The sequence below is a fragment of the Ochotona curzoniae genome, unplaced genomic scaffold (genome assembly GCF_017591425.1).
Source record: "Ochotona curzoniae isolate NIBS_2020 unplaced genomic scaffold, NIBS_Ocur_1.0 contig_64, whole genome shotgun sequence".
In the NCBI taxonomy this organism is placed as follows: Eukaryota; Metazoa; Chordata; class Mammalia; order Lagomorpha; family Ochotonidae; genus Ochotona; species Ochotona curzoniae.
In genome coordinates this window covers 12,167,265-12,180,396 of record NW_024466502.1, presented here as the reverse complement: position 1 = coordinate 12,180,396, position 13,132 = coordinate 12,167,265, and the positions used below count along the sequence as shown (strand labels likewise).

Genomic DNA, 13,132 nt, shown 5'->3' with positions numbered 1-13,132 from the left:
CCAGCCCCACTTACACTGAAGGACTGGAAGAAAGCTCAAAAATGTGGGTGTTCATCTTTCCCCCCTAAATTCATGTCTGGAATCTAGTCCACTTCTTCTTAGCATATTTAGAATTAAAATATATCCAATCATGATGTCAGCAGTTAGCAGTTTGGGACGGATGTTAATCAGAAATTTCAAATAATCTCATCTCAAATGCTAGGCATCCCACGACAACACTTGGCTATTTCTTTGATGCACAGTTTCATGTCTCAAACACAAATAAACCACGAAAATGCTGTCAGAATTGCGTATCCACACATCTCCAAATACAAAGACTCAAGCTATAAAATCAGAATTTTCCAAGAAAACCTTAAAATAAAAACCAGGTTGTGCCCTGAAGTGCCGCCAGTCTTTCCCAGAAATACTGCAGATGCTGCTGCCCTCTAGTGTCCAAAGTCAAAAGTAGACGCAAGTAGGCCAACAGCAGAAAAACAAGCTTTGCAAGAAGTCAACTACTCCCTGTTGCCTGGGATCTGTGTTACCGGTGAATTAAGATCTGATGGAACTGCAGTGAGGCTAAGCTCGCAGACACACTGCAAAGAGGCAGGTGCAGCAAATGACATCAGATCACATCTGCAAATGCACCATTTAACCCAGACTGGGGGGAAACTGGACAAAGTATGGAAGCAGTTGGAACCTGGAGACTCTAAAAGACACACCCAGGACCACCAACAGGACCCATTAAAGGAGTAAAGAAAAGCAGGCACGGGCTGATGTGGCGTTTTGGCACAGTGGGCTAAGTACCTTCAAAGCCAACATCCTATAGCAGCACCAGTTTCAGGCCTGGATGCTCCACTTTCTATCCAGTTCTCTGCTAGTGTGCCTGAAGCACCAGAAGATGGACCAAGTTCTTGGGTCCCTACCACCATGTGAGAGAACTGGAGTTCCAGGTGTCTTGCTTTGGACTAGCCTGGCCCTGGGTGTTACGGAGAACTGGGAAGTGAACCAGTGGATGGAAGATCTCTGTGTCTTTCTTTCCCTCTGTAATTCCTTCTTTTACTTAACTCAATACATCTCCTAAAATACACATTGATGAGAATAAGTAAGGCGAAAGGAAGAAAAGAAAACCAACCGTTTCCCATTCTAAAACCATGTTCACATCTTATTCCCACAGGCCAGTATCATGACATAGCAGGCTGCATCTTCACCTGCGACACTGGAATCCCATGTGGATTTCAGTTAGCATCCTGGCTGCTCCACTTCCAGTCCAGCTCCCTGTTACTAAGACTGGAAACGCAGTGGGAAATGACCCTTGCACCCACGTGGGGGGCCTTGGCTGGAGCTCTTGGCTCCTGAATTTGGATCTGTCTCGGCCTGTACTGCCATCTGGGAAATAAACCAGCAGGTGGAAGAGTCTCTCCCTCTCTGTAACTCTGTTTTAAAATAAATAAGTCATAAAACTAAAATCTTTTATCCCCAAAGCTTTGTTTCTCAGGTCAAGAAAGATCAGTGGGAATCCTACGGTATGAGCATGTCCACACTTGATGTCATCACTCAGGAACACAGGTGAAGAAGGATATCAATGGCCCACAAGGACACCAGCTGTCTTGGAATGGGGAAGCGGCTCAGTCACTTTCCTATGGGCAAGCAGCATGTGCCTTTTGGGCTTACCATGCTCTTCTTTTAAACCCCGTAACCAAACTGAGCGCAGCAGTGGGGTAGCACCATGGTTTCCAGACCTGGGGTCCGAGCGAGTACAAAGACTTTCCCACGACGGGCAACAGGAATGAGCCCCTGGGAGGAAGGCTGAGAGACGGCACGCAGTGAAAGCAGCCACGGGCAACTGCAGGACAAGGGCACCTGAGCACAGCCCACACTGAGCTGCCGACAGCAGGGCACATCCTAGCCAACTTGATCGAACTCTGTACCTGCTGTCCCCTCAGGTCAGAGCTTGCTTGCCCAACGCCCCTTGTTCCTAGTTCCTTGGTTTGCTAAAAATCTGAGAGGCTGTCAGGATGCCAAGCTCCAAAGTGGATTGAGTTGACCATGGGGCTCTTGCGAGAGCTTGCTCTGAACAACTCAAGAGAAATACAACCCACTTCCAGCTCTCTACACACAGCTCTGTGACCTCCATCACTGAGGAGGCACAGGGTCACACAGGCTCCTCAGCACGTGCAGGGGACTCGCATAGTGTGTCTGCCTTGCAACCTTGGGGCAGGGAGATTTAAAAAGAACTTTCCAACCACTTAACCACACACCACATAAACTCCTACACTTACGTCATAGCTTTGGGGTGCCCCCAAAGAGGCAAAATGTTCACCCAAATGAAAACTTTAAAATGCAATATATTTTTTTAAAAAATCTTTCCTTTAAAAAAAAAGTAAAGTATTCACCACCTCTAAATATTTTGGACAGCCTAGACTATCTTTGGAGTATTTATTTGGGCTCCAATTTTATTGAGGGGATGAAGTCCTGCCTCTGATAGAGGACAGGAAGGCAAGACGAACACGCATGTGCTTCTGTAAGATTAGCAACCTCCAAGACTGTGACAGTGACCCACATGGCTGCATGATAAGCCAGCCAGCACGAAGAGCAGTCCCCAGGCCCTGGGCGGGAGGATCCTGGTGAACCACAATCAGAAGCATTCAGAGGCTGTGATAACAGAAATGAACATGGCCACACTGAACGCTCCGAACTTTATGACTGTGGTTTGCAGATTAAGCGCATGGACTGTATGGCCCGGAAGCCCGTCATGTTCTCACCGCAGCTGCCCTCAGACTGTCCACAGTGGCTCTTCGGCATTGTCTCTGCAGTTTACAATTCCTTGCACGGTATCTGGACCAAACACTAAATCAATCCATGAAAGATCCTTGCCAGAGCAGGTGCATTTAACCCTCACAGCAGTGATCCCGGAAGAGAAGAGATGCTCCCTAGTGCTAGCACTCATCAGGCCCAGCCTGCGTGGTTCACTAAGAGTGCAACACTCTGCCTCATTCTCACAGGACGTGGAACAAGGCAGATAGAAACAGTCTCCCTGTTCTGCAGCTAGAAAAGCCATGGCACAGTGAAAGTCATTACCAAGCCATGGAGAAGCACCACAACCATGGCTACTGTCAGTACACACCGGCACCAGGACTGAATTCCAAGGTCCACACTGCTGAGCACAGCATCTGGATTTGAGACTTGGGCGTCTGTCCCACAGAATTGACATGTCTAGTTGTGGTCGCATCAAAGCTACCCCTGCCAGGCTGCCCCTCTCCGCCTCTGTAGGTGACGTCTACTATCATCCGCACGAATAAAGCGGACTCTGGGCCTCATGGCAATTCTGCTCAACTGATGGAAGTGGGGACTTACAGGGACATGGGCCTCAGGGCAGAGGCCACAGCCAACTGGAAATCACCAGGAATGCTCATTTAAAGAAACCGTCTGCTATGGGTCTGAGTGGCAGGTGCCTCCATGTCTGAAATGCAAGCCAGTGTCCACTACAGCTAAATCTCTTGATGCTTCTGGACACAGACAGGTTCCACAACTCATGAAGGAAGTAACCCACCACAGTCTCACATCTGCGAGGGGTCCGGTGGTCTAGAGAAACGAGCCCTTCCCAGCAAAGACACCCTGCCCATTGAGCTCTACCATCCCCGGCATCTTACCAGCAATCCAACTCCCTTCTAAAACATCCATGTGGACTGAAAAGTGTGTCACATACCACACTGCAAGTGGCTTCACTCAGACACTCACACAGTGAACTACAAGGCTGCATGGCCCCTACACTCATGTTTGCTCTGGGAAGATAACACCATCTGAAGTCTTTATGGAAAAATGAATCAACGTGCGTAGTGATTTTCTTCCAAGAGTTGCTTCCAGATTCAGGGATGGAAGTGGGATCAGATGCTCAGTGGGTGACCAACACATGCGTGCAGAGGACCGTGTTATCACACTTACCTATGGGATTTCTGTCAAAGAACAGCACCGGAGCTCTCAGGATGGACTCGAACATTTTGTTGTGCAGATTTTGCGAAGAATTAACAAGCACGTAGAATACCAACAGAGATCTTGCGATGCCGAAAAGGACGGTAGCTACAGTTAAACCTGAAATAAAGAAACGGCAATAAGAAAACTTGGGACCCCTGCCTTTTCTTCAGCACTGTTAAAGCAGGTCATTTTTAAAGATATTCATGTATTTTATCCCATAAAAGCACTGTCCTCTGCAAAAGCATAATGGATTTTACTAGATTGACAATCTACTTTCCTCTCACTGAATGAAAACTACATGAAGACAAAGAATAGGTGTGAACTACAATTCTAGGCTTTCATACTTTCATTTCTCAGAAACATAAACAACGATCCAGAGAAAGAGTTGATCAGGGCCACCACCGCCATGAAGCAGGGCAAGGCACCGCCTGCGACGCTGACACCCCACACGGGCATCGACTGCACCTGCCTTCCTCCCAGCCAGCTCCTTACTAATCCACCTGAGAAAAGCACTGGAAGATGGTTCATGTGCTCTGGCCCCCATCACCCACGTGGGAGACCCAGAAGAAGCTCCTGGTCCCTGGCTTCCACCTGGCCCAACCCCAGCCATCGCAGCCATTGAGGGAGGGAATCAGTGGACAGAAGGGGTGTGTGTGTGTGTGTGTATGTGTATGTGTGTGTGTGTGTGTGTGTGTGTGTGTGTGTGTGTGTGTGTAACTCTGCCTTTCAAATAAATAAATAAATAAATATTTAGACAGAAACAACAAAAAAGCAGCAGCTGATCTTCCTTTCTCCACATGCCAAATATTATTTAACGACACATCACGTAAGCTAAAAAGGTGGTATATTTTAATACCAACATGTGATATTAACAAGGAATGGGAAAAATGATTTACCTTTTCCTTGTAGAAAATGCCCAAGTAGCTTTAAAGAATTTGAAAATATCACATTAAGTTCCAAAACTCTCAAATAACTGAATGGCAAGAAAATACACTTTAACACCAGATAATCAATCCAAAAAAGCAGCTGATCTCCCACTCCGTGTTTCCTAGGCACACAGTGCACTTCTAAAAGGACATAAACTTCATAGCTGATTTTGATTAAGACATGTCTGCAGAAACTGAAAGTTCTTTCCCAGTATCTCTTCATCCCAATACTACGTAGGGAGGTCACTTGGGTTAGAAATACTTCCTCTTTGAAAGACATCTTAGTGTTACTCAACCTCTGATGCCCCGAGTCTCCTCAACACTATGTCTGGGTGGCTCCCTCGCTGCCCATCCCTCATGGATACATAACACAGCTGGCTTCCCTCCTCCTCTCGGCCTTGCAAAGCCCACCACTCCCGCAGCTTAACAGCTGACGGACTCAGACGTCCTAACGAGAGTCACGAATTTTCAGTGTCTGATTTCTAAGACAACTCCCTGGACGCCTCGGAGGAAAGCATCTGTGGGAACGTTTGACATTTTAGATGAGGGCTGTCTAGGCATTCCCACGACAACAGTGTGGTGCTAGGGTGAGGCTGGCGCGCCACATGTTCCATGCGTCGCCCAGGTGGGGGCGCAATAACACTGGGATCTCAGGTGAGGACGGAGGAGGAGCCCTAACCCCCAGCCGCGCGCTGCTTCCCTGCTTTGCTTCTTTCTTAGGTGATTAGTGAGCGCTGAGAGGTGAGGAGGATGGTGAAGGAAGCTTTGAACACCTGTGAGGAATAATGCTTCTATTTGTGGGGGGCGGGGGGAGTTGTTGCCAGAGGATTTCATCTGAGTTGAGTATAAAAGCCGGGGTTTACCCAGACAGGATTGGAACCATTCGAACCACAGGGGTGGGGATCCGTTTCTAATCCCCTTGCCCATCCATATAATGATAGAAGATTTAGCGAAAGCAACCTATTAGAATAGACACTAGGCATATATTTCCAGTGGCTGGTTTTCTGAATGCTCAATCCTAGTTTCACTTCCAAAATCCAGAGCAGAGCAAATTGAGAGTCTTCAATTCAATCTCCTTTTGATGGATTGCAAAAAAAAATTATTATTATTATTAGAATTCTAATTAATTCAGCGTCTATGTGACTGAGCCCTCTGGTCTGCCAGGCCATTGCCACATTACTCCCGGAAGCCCTGCTTATGCACACAGGCTGCTGATGGGCAGCCCCGCAGACCCTCACGGGACAGACCCTCACGGGACAGACCCTCACGGGACGCGACTTTACCTGAATAAATGCTCAAGTACCAGGTAAGATCCAGCTGCTCAGTTACATTCCCTTGGCCATCGATGGTGACATTTAGGGCACTCTGTTCATTTGCCCTGTGGCACAGGGGAGAGGTTTAAGAAAAAACAGTATTAAAACATGGGTGCCATTTACACAAAAACTAAACCAAGTGGCCCCCACCCTGGGAGCGATGCTGTATGCTGGAGGATGACTCTTGCCTCACACAGGCCTGGGTCCATCCACATTAGAATCACTTGGGAGTTCTCAACACACCACTGAGGGCTAGGTGTGGGTAGTGGCCACCAGGGGTCGCACTCCACTAGCAAGATGAATGACAATGTGAAGCTTACAGGAAAAGGCTGAACAAACTCTCCCACCACCACTACCGCCACCCACCATAAAAGTAAGGCTTCCTGTCGGCTGGACCCCTCCGAGTTGGACCAGAAACAACTCACCAGTACGACAGCCACCAATCCTGCAGCACATAGGCCACCTACAGAAGGGGAAGCGGGACACTCAGCATTGGCAATGCAAAACGCTTAATCACTACAACACAAAAACCAAAGAAAGGATGCCGAGCAAGGAGGAGAGGGCGCCTGTGCCTCGGGGCTGTGCAGAGCCCAGCTCCCCAGATAATAAGAGGTTAAGGAAATAATGCACAGCACACTGGGAGATCTTTAAACGATGCTCCTGGAAGCACTGCTCATTTTGTCTCCTCAATGCAAACTCCAAGTGAATAAATAACTAACAACCCGAAGGTACAAAACCCAGCCCCAACTCACCTGGGCTGCAAGGTTTAGCAGAATAAGCACAATGATGATAAACCAGTGAGCGCCCGCTCTGAAGTAATTCTTATAGGCCTTAAAGCCAATCTTGCCTTCAGAACGACTCTCCTCAGTCAGTGCCACTTGTGTATTCTCAGCCTGAAGAAAAAGCACAGTGAAAGACAAGGCAGACTACAAAACGGCTCCCACAGTCGCCAAGGCGCTGCACCGGGGGGCTGGGCATACCCCCCAAAGGGTTGGAGTAGCAAACGTGTTTCCGCCACGTAGAAGGGTCTGCAAGATCTAGCCAAGCTCCCTGCCCCGCCACACACATACACTCACCCTTGGACCCAGCCAGCCCATATCTGGGAGTCTAGTCAGCAAATTACAAATGCATCCTATGGCATGTTTCTGCAGTATGATGGGGTCCCTCATGGTTTCCAGCATATGGCTAACACATCAACCGTAAGTGCAGGATCTCTCTCCAAAATAATACACAGAGAGACGTGGAATAAATGTGCCACTTGAGATCGTCAAAGACACGAACAAACATATATAGCCAAACTTAGTTCACAAAGTGTATATGGATAATATACACTTACAGAAAGCAAAGGGATCTGTTTCTATCAAAATAATTCAGGCTCCTGGATTTAGACAGTTGAGGGTCTGGCTGTTTCCCTTGAACATATTTTCAAGGGAGTTCCTGCATTTCTGTCTGGAGAACTTGGGATGTGCTGAGCGTATCCCAGGTGTATGCTGGCCACTTGGGATGTGCTGAGCGTATCCCAGGTGTATGGTGGCCACTTGGGATGTGCTGAGCGTGTCCCAGGTGTATGCTGGCCACTTGGGATGTGCTGAGCGTGTCCCAGGTGATGGTGGCCACTGGAGAGTAAAAGATGAATGTGATGTGGTTCCCAGTCTTGAAGAGCAAAAAAGGAAGATGGGAACAACACCACACTGAAGACTGCCCACTACGGCAGGAGCTTCATTGTCCTTGCGCATGCTATTTCTGGCTTAACATAAACCATTTGAAAATAGGGCCAAGGAATCCTACTGATGACTTGCAGTGTGAGAACATATCCACAAAGAAGAGAGGTGGCTGACATTATGTGAGAAAATAGGTTGATCTGAGGGGTGTGTGTGTGTTGTGGGGGAAGGCTTCCAATTCAACACCTATAAGCATGGAGGCCACCAGAACACGTAGGGTTTGCTCAGCAAGAGACACAGTCAGCTTCAGGTCATATGGCATCAAAGCCAAAGGAGACACCCCCACCCCCACAACTAAGCCTTTCCCGTTTTCTGTCTGATTCTACCCATTGCCCTGAGCTTGGTTCCCAAGTCCAGTGTGGGACAAACGAAGTGAGCAGGTCAAAGGTCTACCAGGCCAACTACAGCCCACAAACAAAATCAGGTGAGGTGTGGCAATGCAGGTACTCACCTCCTGGCCCTCGGGGGCGCTGTCTTTGAGGGAGGGTTTGGACGACTGCTGAGACCACACCGAAGACTCCGAGAAGGTTCGATTCCTCAGTGTGGGCGTCCCAGGAAGGGGAGACGGCTCGGCTTCCTCATTTTCCTTCTTTAAAAGGGAACCAAAATCTACCCCAGATTTCAGGAACTCGGTGTAGGTTCCCTTCTGCACCATTTCTCCCTGAAACACAAAGAATTTCAGAGGAATATTTGTGCATCTGATACCACCAATCTGCTCTCGTACTAACCAGCAAACATTAAGATCATCCTTAGAGCTGAGATTCTGGTTGACAAAACTAGGGCAAGTCACTCCGACGTGCAGTTGTGTTTGGCTTCCGTCAAACACTGCACTGGGTGATGGCGGACAGAAAGGAAAGCTGTTAGCAGTCTCACTGCAGAACAAGAAGCTGAAATACACCACATAGGCAAGAAGGAAAGAAGCAGCCACCTGGAAGAAGGATTTCAGGAAAGCAGGAGGACGGATGGGAAGATGGCCACAGCACCTTTGCTGAGGAGTCATTGAGCAAGCCTCAGCTGGCCCTTGTCCCTCTCGCTGGGAGAAGACCTGGGGAACGGAGCTGTAGCTTCCTGCTCTTCCCTTCAGAACTGCCCTGGAAACTCAGGAACCTCCTGACTGAACACTCCAAGACACCTCATCACACGGTGTTGCTCGCTTACTAAGCCGTTGGGAATAAAGTGCAAAGATCAGTTCTACCTGTGTACCCTGTGAAAGAAACCAAATGAATTACTGCACCAGGAACCACCGAAAAACACTAAGCCAAATCCAGGGTGCAAAGCAAATCAAAGGATGGCCTCCCTGCCTGCTCCCCAACCCTCCCACCCATAAGGCGCTCCTCTAAGAAAAATTCCATGATGCCCTGGTTTATTTGGAACAACACGGTAACAAAGACTAGAACATTATTCATGATAAAGGTGGTGGGTACATGGTCCCACCTAGCACAGGGAACTCACATACCTTATTTCATGACAATTACCGCTTTCTACTTTGCACTTACAAGACATACAAGGAAAACTGCTGCTGGCATTCTGATTAAAATGGGCCTGGCGCAATGGCCTAGTGGCTAAAGTCCTCGCCATGAACACACCTGGATCCCATATGGATGCTGGTTTTAATCCCCGCAGCCCCGCTTCCCATCCAGCTCCCTGCTTGTGGCCTGGGAAAGCCTTGGGATCCCACACCCACGTGGGAGACCTGGAAGAGGCTCCTGGCTTCAGATCGGGGCAGCTCCAGCCGATGCGGCCGCTTGGGGAATGAATCATCAGACGGGACATCTCCCTCTCTGTCTCCCTCATCTCTGTATGTCTGACTTTCCAATAAAAAGAAATAAACCTTTAAAAAAAAAAAGAAAAATTTGCCTGAAAAGCCAAGGACCAACAAGCCAGAGAGGGACTGCAAGGAACAGTCTGATGTTAAGCAGCTGTTAAGCAAGATCAGATCAACAGTGAGAAGAGATTTCAGTTCACCCCAGGGTGCCCACCAGGGATACCCGGTTCTTTTAAAAGCACTGAAGTTGGAGAATCCTGCAAAACAGGCCCCCAAGAGGACCTCAAGGCACCCCATGGGCGAGATGGTTATTCTGCCACCTGCTGATTCTGCGCTCCTGGCTTTAGACATTTGAGCTGTGCTGGAGTTCCTCTGCAGGTGACATTATTTTCAAGTTTGAGGCACCTGAGCTCCTGCTCCTAGCAGAGCAGACAGCTCCAACAGGGAATGCAGCAGCCCTTCACATAGGCTCCCCAGCAGCCCCGTTAAGCATTTAGACCTAAACATACAAGCCTGCTGCTGTCATTATAAATCTGGTCTATCCAATAATGTGAAATGTGTCTTTTTTGACAATGGTGCACTCAGAGCTTGGGAAGTTAGCTAATTTTCATTATTGCTTGCTTCCATCATTTGCTACAAGATTGTGGGTTGGGGAAGGAACCAAGGGGTTTTCAGACCTACCATGTGGGATTTGGCCAAGGGCTGAGGGAATAGCCGAGGGGCAATGACAGAGTGCCAAGGCACAGAGACCAACAAGATGAGCATCTGAAGGATTCCCATGGACCCCCACTCACTTCCCCATCACACCAGCTGCTGTGACTTGAATGGTTGGCCCCCAAGAAGTAAATTCAAGAACTCCTGTAAATAGGACCTTGTTTAGAAATAGGATCCTTGCAGATATAATACAGTTCAATCAACTTAGGGTGGATCCTCAGTCCCATGCAACTGACGTCCCCTGCTGAGAGGAAATATAGACACAGAGACACAACGCCCTGGGACAGCAGAGGCAGCCCAATAGCAACAAGAACACCCCCACAAAACCCCAGAAGGTGTCAGAGGTGAGGAGGGAGTCTCGCCTGGGTCCTCAGAGGGCACAGCCCAGCCAACACCTTGCAGTCAGACTTGCAGCCTGTGGGACAGTGAGAGAATAGACACCTGCTGTGGCAAGTCATTCACTCTGTGGTACTGCCTTCCCAATGCACCAGCCTAAGCCCCCACCTGCGTCTGCTCACCACTACGATTCTGTTTGCATTGTCACTCTTCCAGCAAACATCAACAGGCATCTTGTAAAGCCACAAACCCTGCCCTGGCTATGCCAGCCCTGTGCCAGCACCACTGACTACTGCCCTGAGCCTTGCCCTGGCCACACCAGCCCCGTGCCAGTGCCACTGACTACTGCCCTGAGCCCTGAGCCCATCTCCCACCACACTTGCTCCAGGTGGCTCAGCTCCGGTCAGGCTACCTCCCTTCCATCTGTCCCAACATGGCAGTGACTTCCTTGCTTAGGGACCTGCCAGGTGCTCCTGTGGCAGACGCATCTCCCTGCGAGGTGACCGCACAGGCAGAACCTCCGTTTGTGTTGTCACTGAGATGCCCATGCACCAGCCCCACCTCCTGTCTCCGTCACAGCACCCATTCCCAGGAGGTGTGAAGGGCCTAGGATAGCAAAGAGGTGTTTCTCCTACCAAGGCCAGAGACCAGCTATGGGCTACATCAGAAGAGTGGGTGCTGGGCCCAGTGGGTGCCCTGCTGCGTCATTGATGCAGGATGTTTGTTGGGTAAACAGTGAATAAAACTGAAAAAGACACAAATGGGCCTTCCTGTTTGCACCTGGTAAGTAACTTGAAGTCGTGGAAGGAAGAGAACAAGACGCTCTTCTTAAAGCAACACCATTATCTTTCTTTTTCTTTTTCCTTTTTTTTCCTAGCATCATTATCTCTCATGATTTCACCAGAACCACTACAATTTAGTAACTGCGACGCAACAATCTGATATGTATGAGCTACCCGGCTTTGAATGCAAGAGTGACATTTCTACCAGGCCTCGAATCTGAGAAGATGACATGAAGCCAGGGAAGGAAGAGTCATGCCCACAGCGGCAGCCTGTGGAGAGGTCCTCCGCTAACAGAGCACAAGGCAGGTCCGCCGCCTTCCAGAAATTACTTACATCTTTCAGTATCAGAATGTGACTTGCAGCTTTTAGGTACTGCAACTGATGAGTCACTAAAATTGTGATCTTCTCGTGCAAGGCTTGGCAAATGCACCTAGAAATGTAAAGGACACAGCACAAACACATTAGTGAGGGCGCTCCCAGTGGGAAAACGTGCATAAAGACAGCACGGCCATCAAACACGCATGGTTTAAACACAAACGTAAACACCGCATATGTAACCCACGTCAAGGGAGCCGAGAGCCTCAGGCTCACCAGCAGCAAACCCGAGCCTCACCCCGAGACTGCGCACAAAGGTCTGGCCCAGGGTGTGGCAAAGCTCAGTGTAACACTGACTTGGGCATCTTACGGCGAAAGCCAGTCAACCAACACCTCACTTAGCGAAAACTCCAGTAACAAGGGAGAGGTAGTCGGAGTCGGACCAACGCGCAGGGTTTCTTAGCCAGTTTCCTGTGGACACACACACACACACACACACACGCAAATAAGTCCAGATTCCTCAACACAACCTCTGTCAGAGTGCATTTTCTAGATCCCTCTTCCCACGGAACAGAAAAACACATGCTAGCAACAGCAAGAACCCAGTCAGTCTCCATGACACTCCCAGGCCCAGCCAGGAAGCCATTCTCTTTCCTTAGGGCCACCCTTTCCTCGTAGGACACCTTCCTACAAGAAAATGAAAGGACACAATCCAAATGTTCAGAACACAGTGTTCTTCCTCCCCCCGGTCAAAAGTCACCATGCCCCCCCAATATTCACCCCTGCAGTACATCATCACAACTCCCTCCAAGGTCCCCTGAGAGTTCGGCACAGCCCCCCACTCCCAGGCGGGAGGGCAAGCAGCTTCACGTACAGGACTGGGGGAAGCAGAGTTGGAGCTCCCAGCAGAGACTTCGGGTTCGCAGCTCCCTGCACAGAGCCCAAGTCAGGAAGATGGGTGCCCAGACAACATGCTGAAGGAGCCAGAGCAGAACAGAGCTCCACTCTACCTTCCACTGGCCTGGCAGAGCTGGGCCAGTGGCTGAGCCTCTGTGCACCTTGGTGACGCCATCGGCAGATAAAGGCATTGGGAACACACTGCATGTCATGGGACACAGAAACACAAACCTACAGAGCCCAGAAGCTAACTGAGAGTCAGCTTCACCCTCCAATCGCTTCCTGGGGTCACAGCTAATCATCTGCTTTCCACTCATGCGGAAAGTCCTAAAGGGGACACCTGGGGGCTAGACCCACTATCAGAACCAAGTCCCTGAGTGCAGACGAATAAATTCTGACTCCATTCTC

The 13,132-nt window shown here is 49.3% G+C and overlaps 1 protein-coding gene across 7 annotated transcripts in view; it reads right to left on the bottom strand.

Moving 5' to 3' along the window:
* Positions 1 to 13,132, bottom strand: part of ABCC4 (ATP binding cassette subfamily C member 4) — a 234,314-nt gene that overhangs the window by 115,323 nt on the left and 105,859 nt on the right. For 6 of the 7 annotated variants that reach the window (XM_040991237.1, XM_040991242.1, XM_040991238.1 and 3 more), the window contains 6 exons: positions 11,846 to 11,942; positions 8,366 to 8,575; positions 6,946 to 7,086; positions 6,619 to 6,656; positions 6,164 to 6,258; positions 3,925 to 4,071 (listed from right to left, as the gene is read on the bottom strand). In XM_040991237.1, the coding sequence (XP_040847171.1) occupies positions 3,925 to 4,071; positions 6,164 to 6,258; positions 6,619 to 6,656; positions 6,946 to 7,086; positions 8,366 to 8,575; positions 11,846 to 11,942 (728 nt within the window). The remainder of the gene's footprint in view (positions 1 to 3,924; positions 4,072 to 6,163; positions 6,259 to 6,618; positions 6,657 to 6,945; positions 7,087 to 8,365; positions 8,576 to 11,845; positions 11,943 to 13,132) is intronic. The other variant, XM_040991240.1, reaches the window with a different exon arrangement.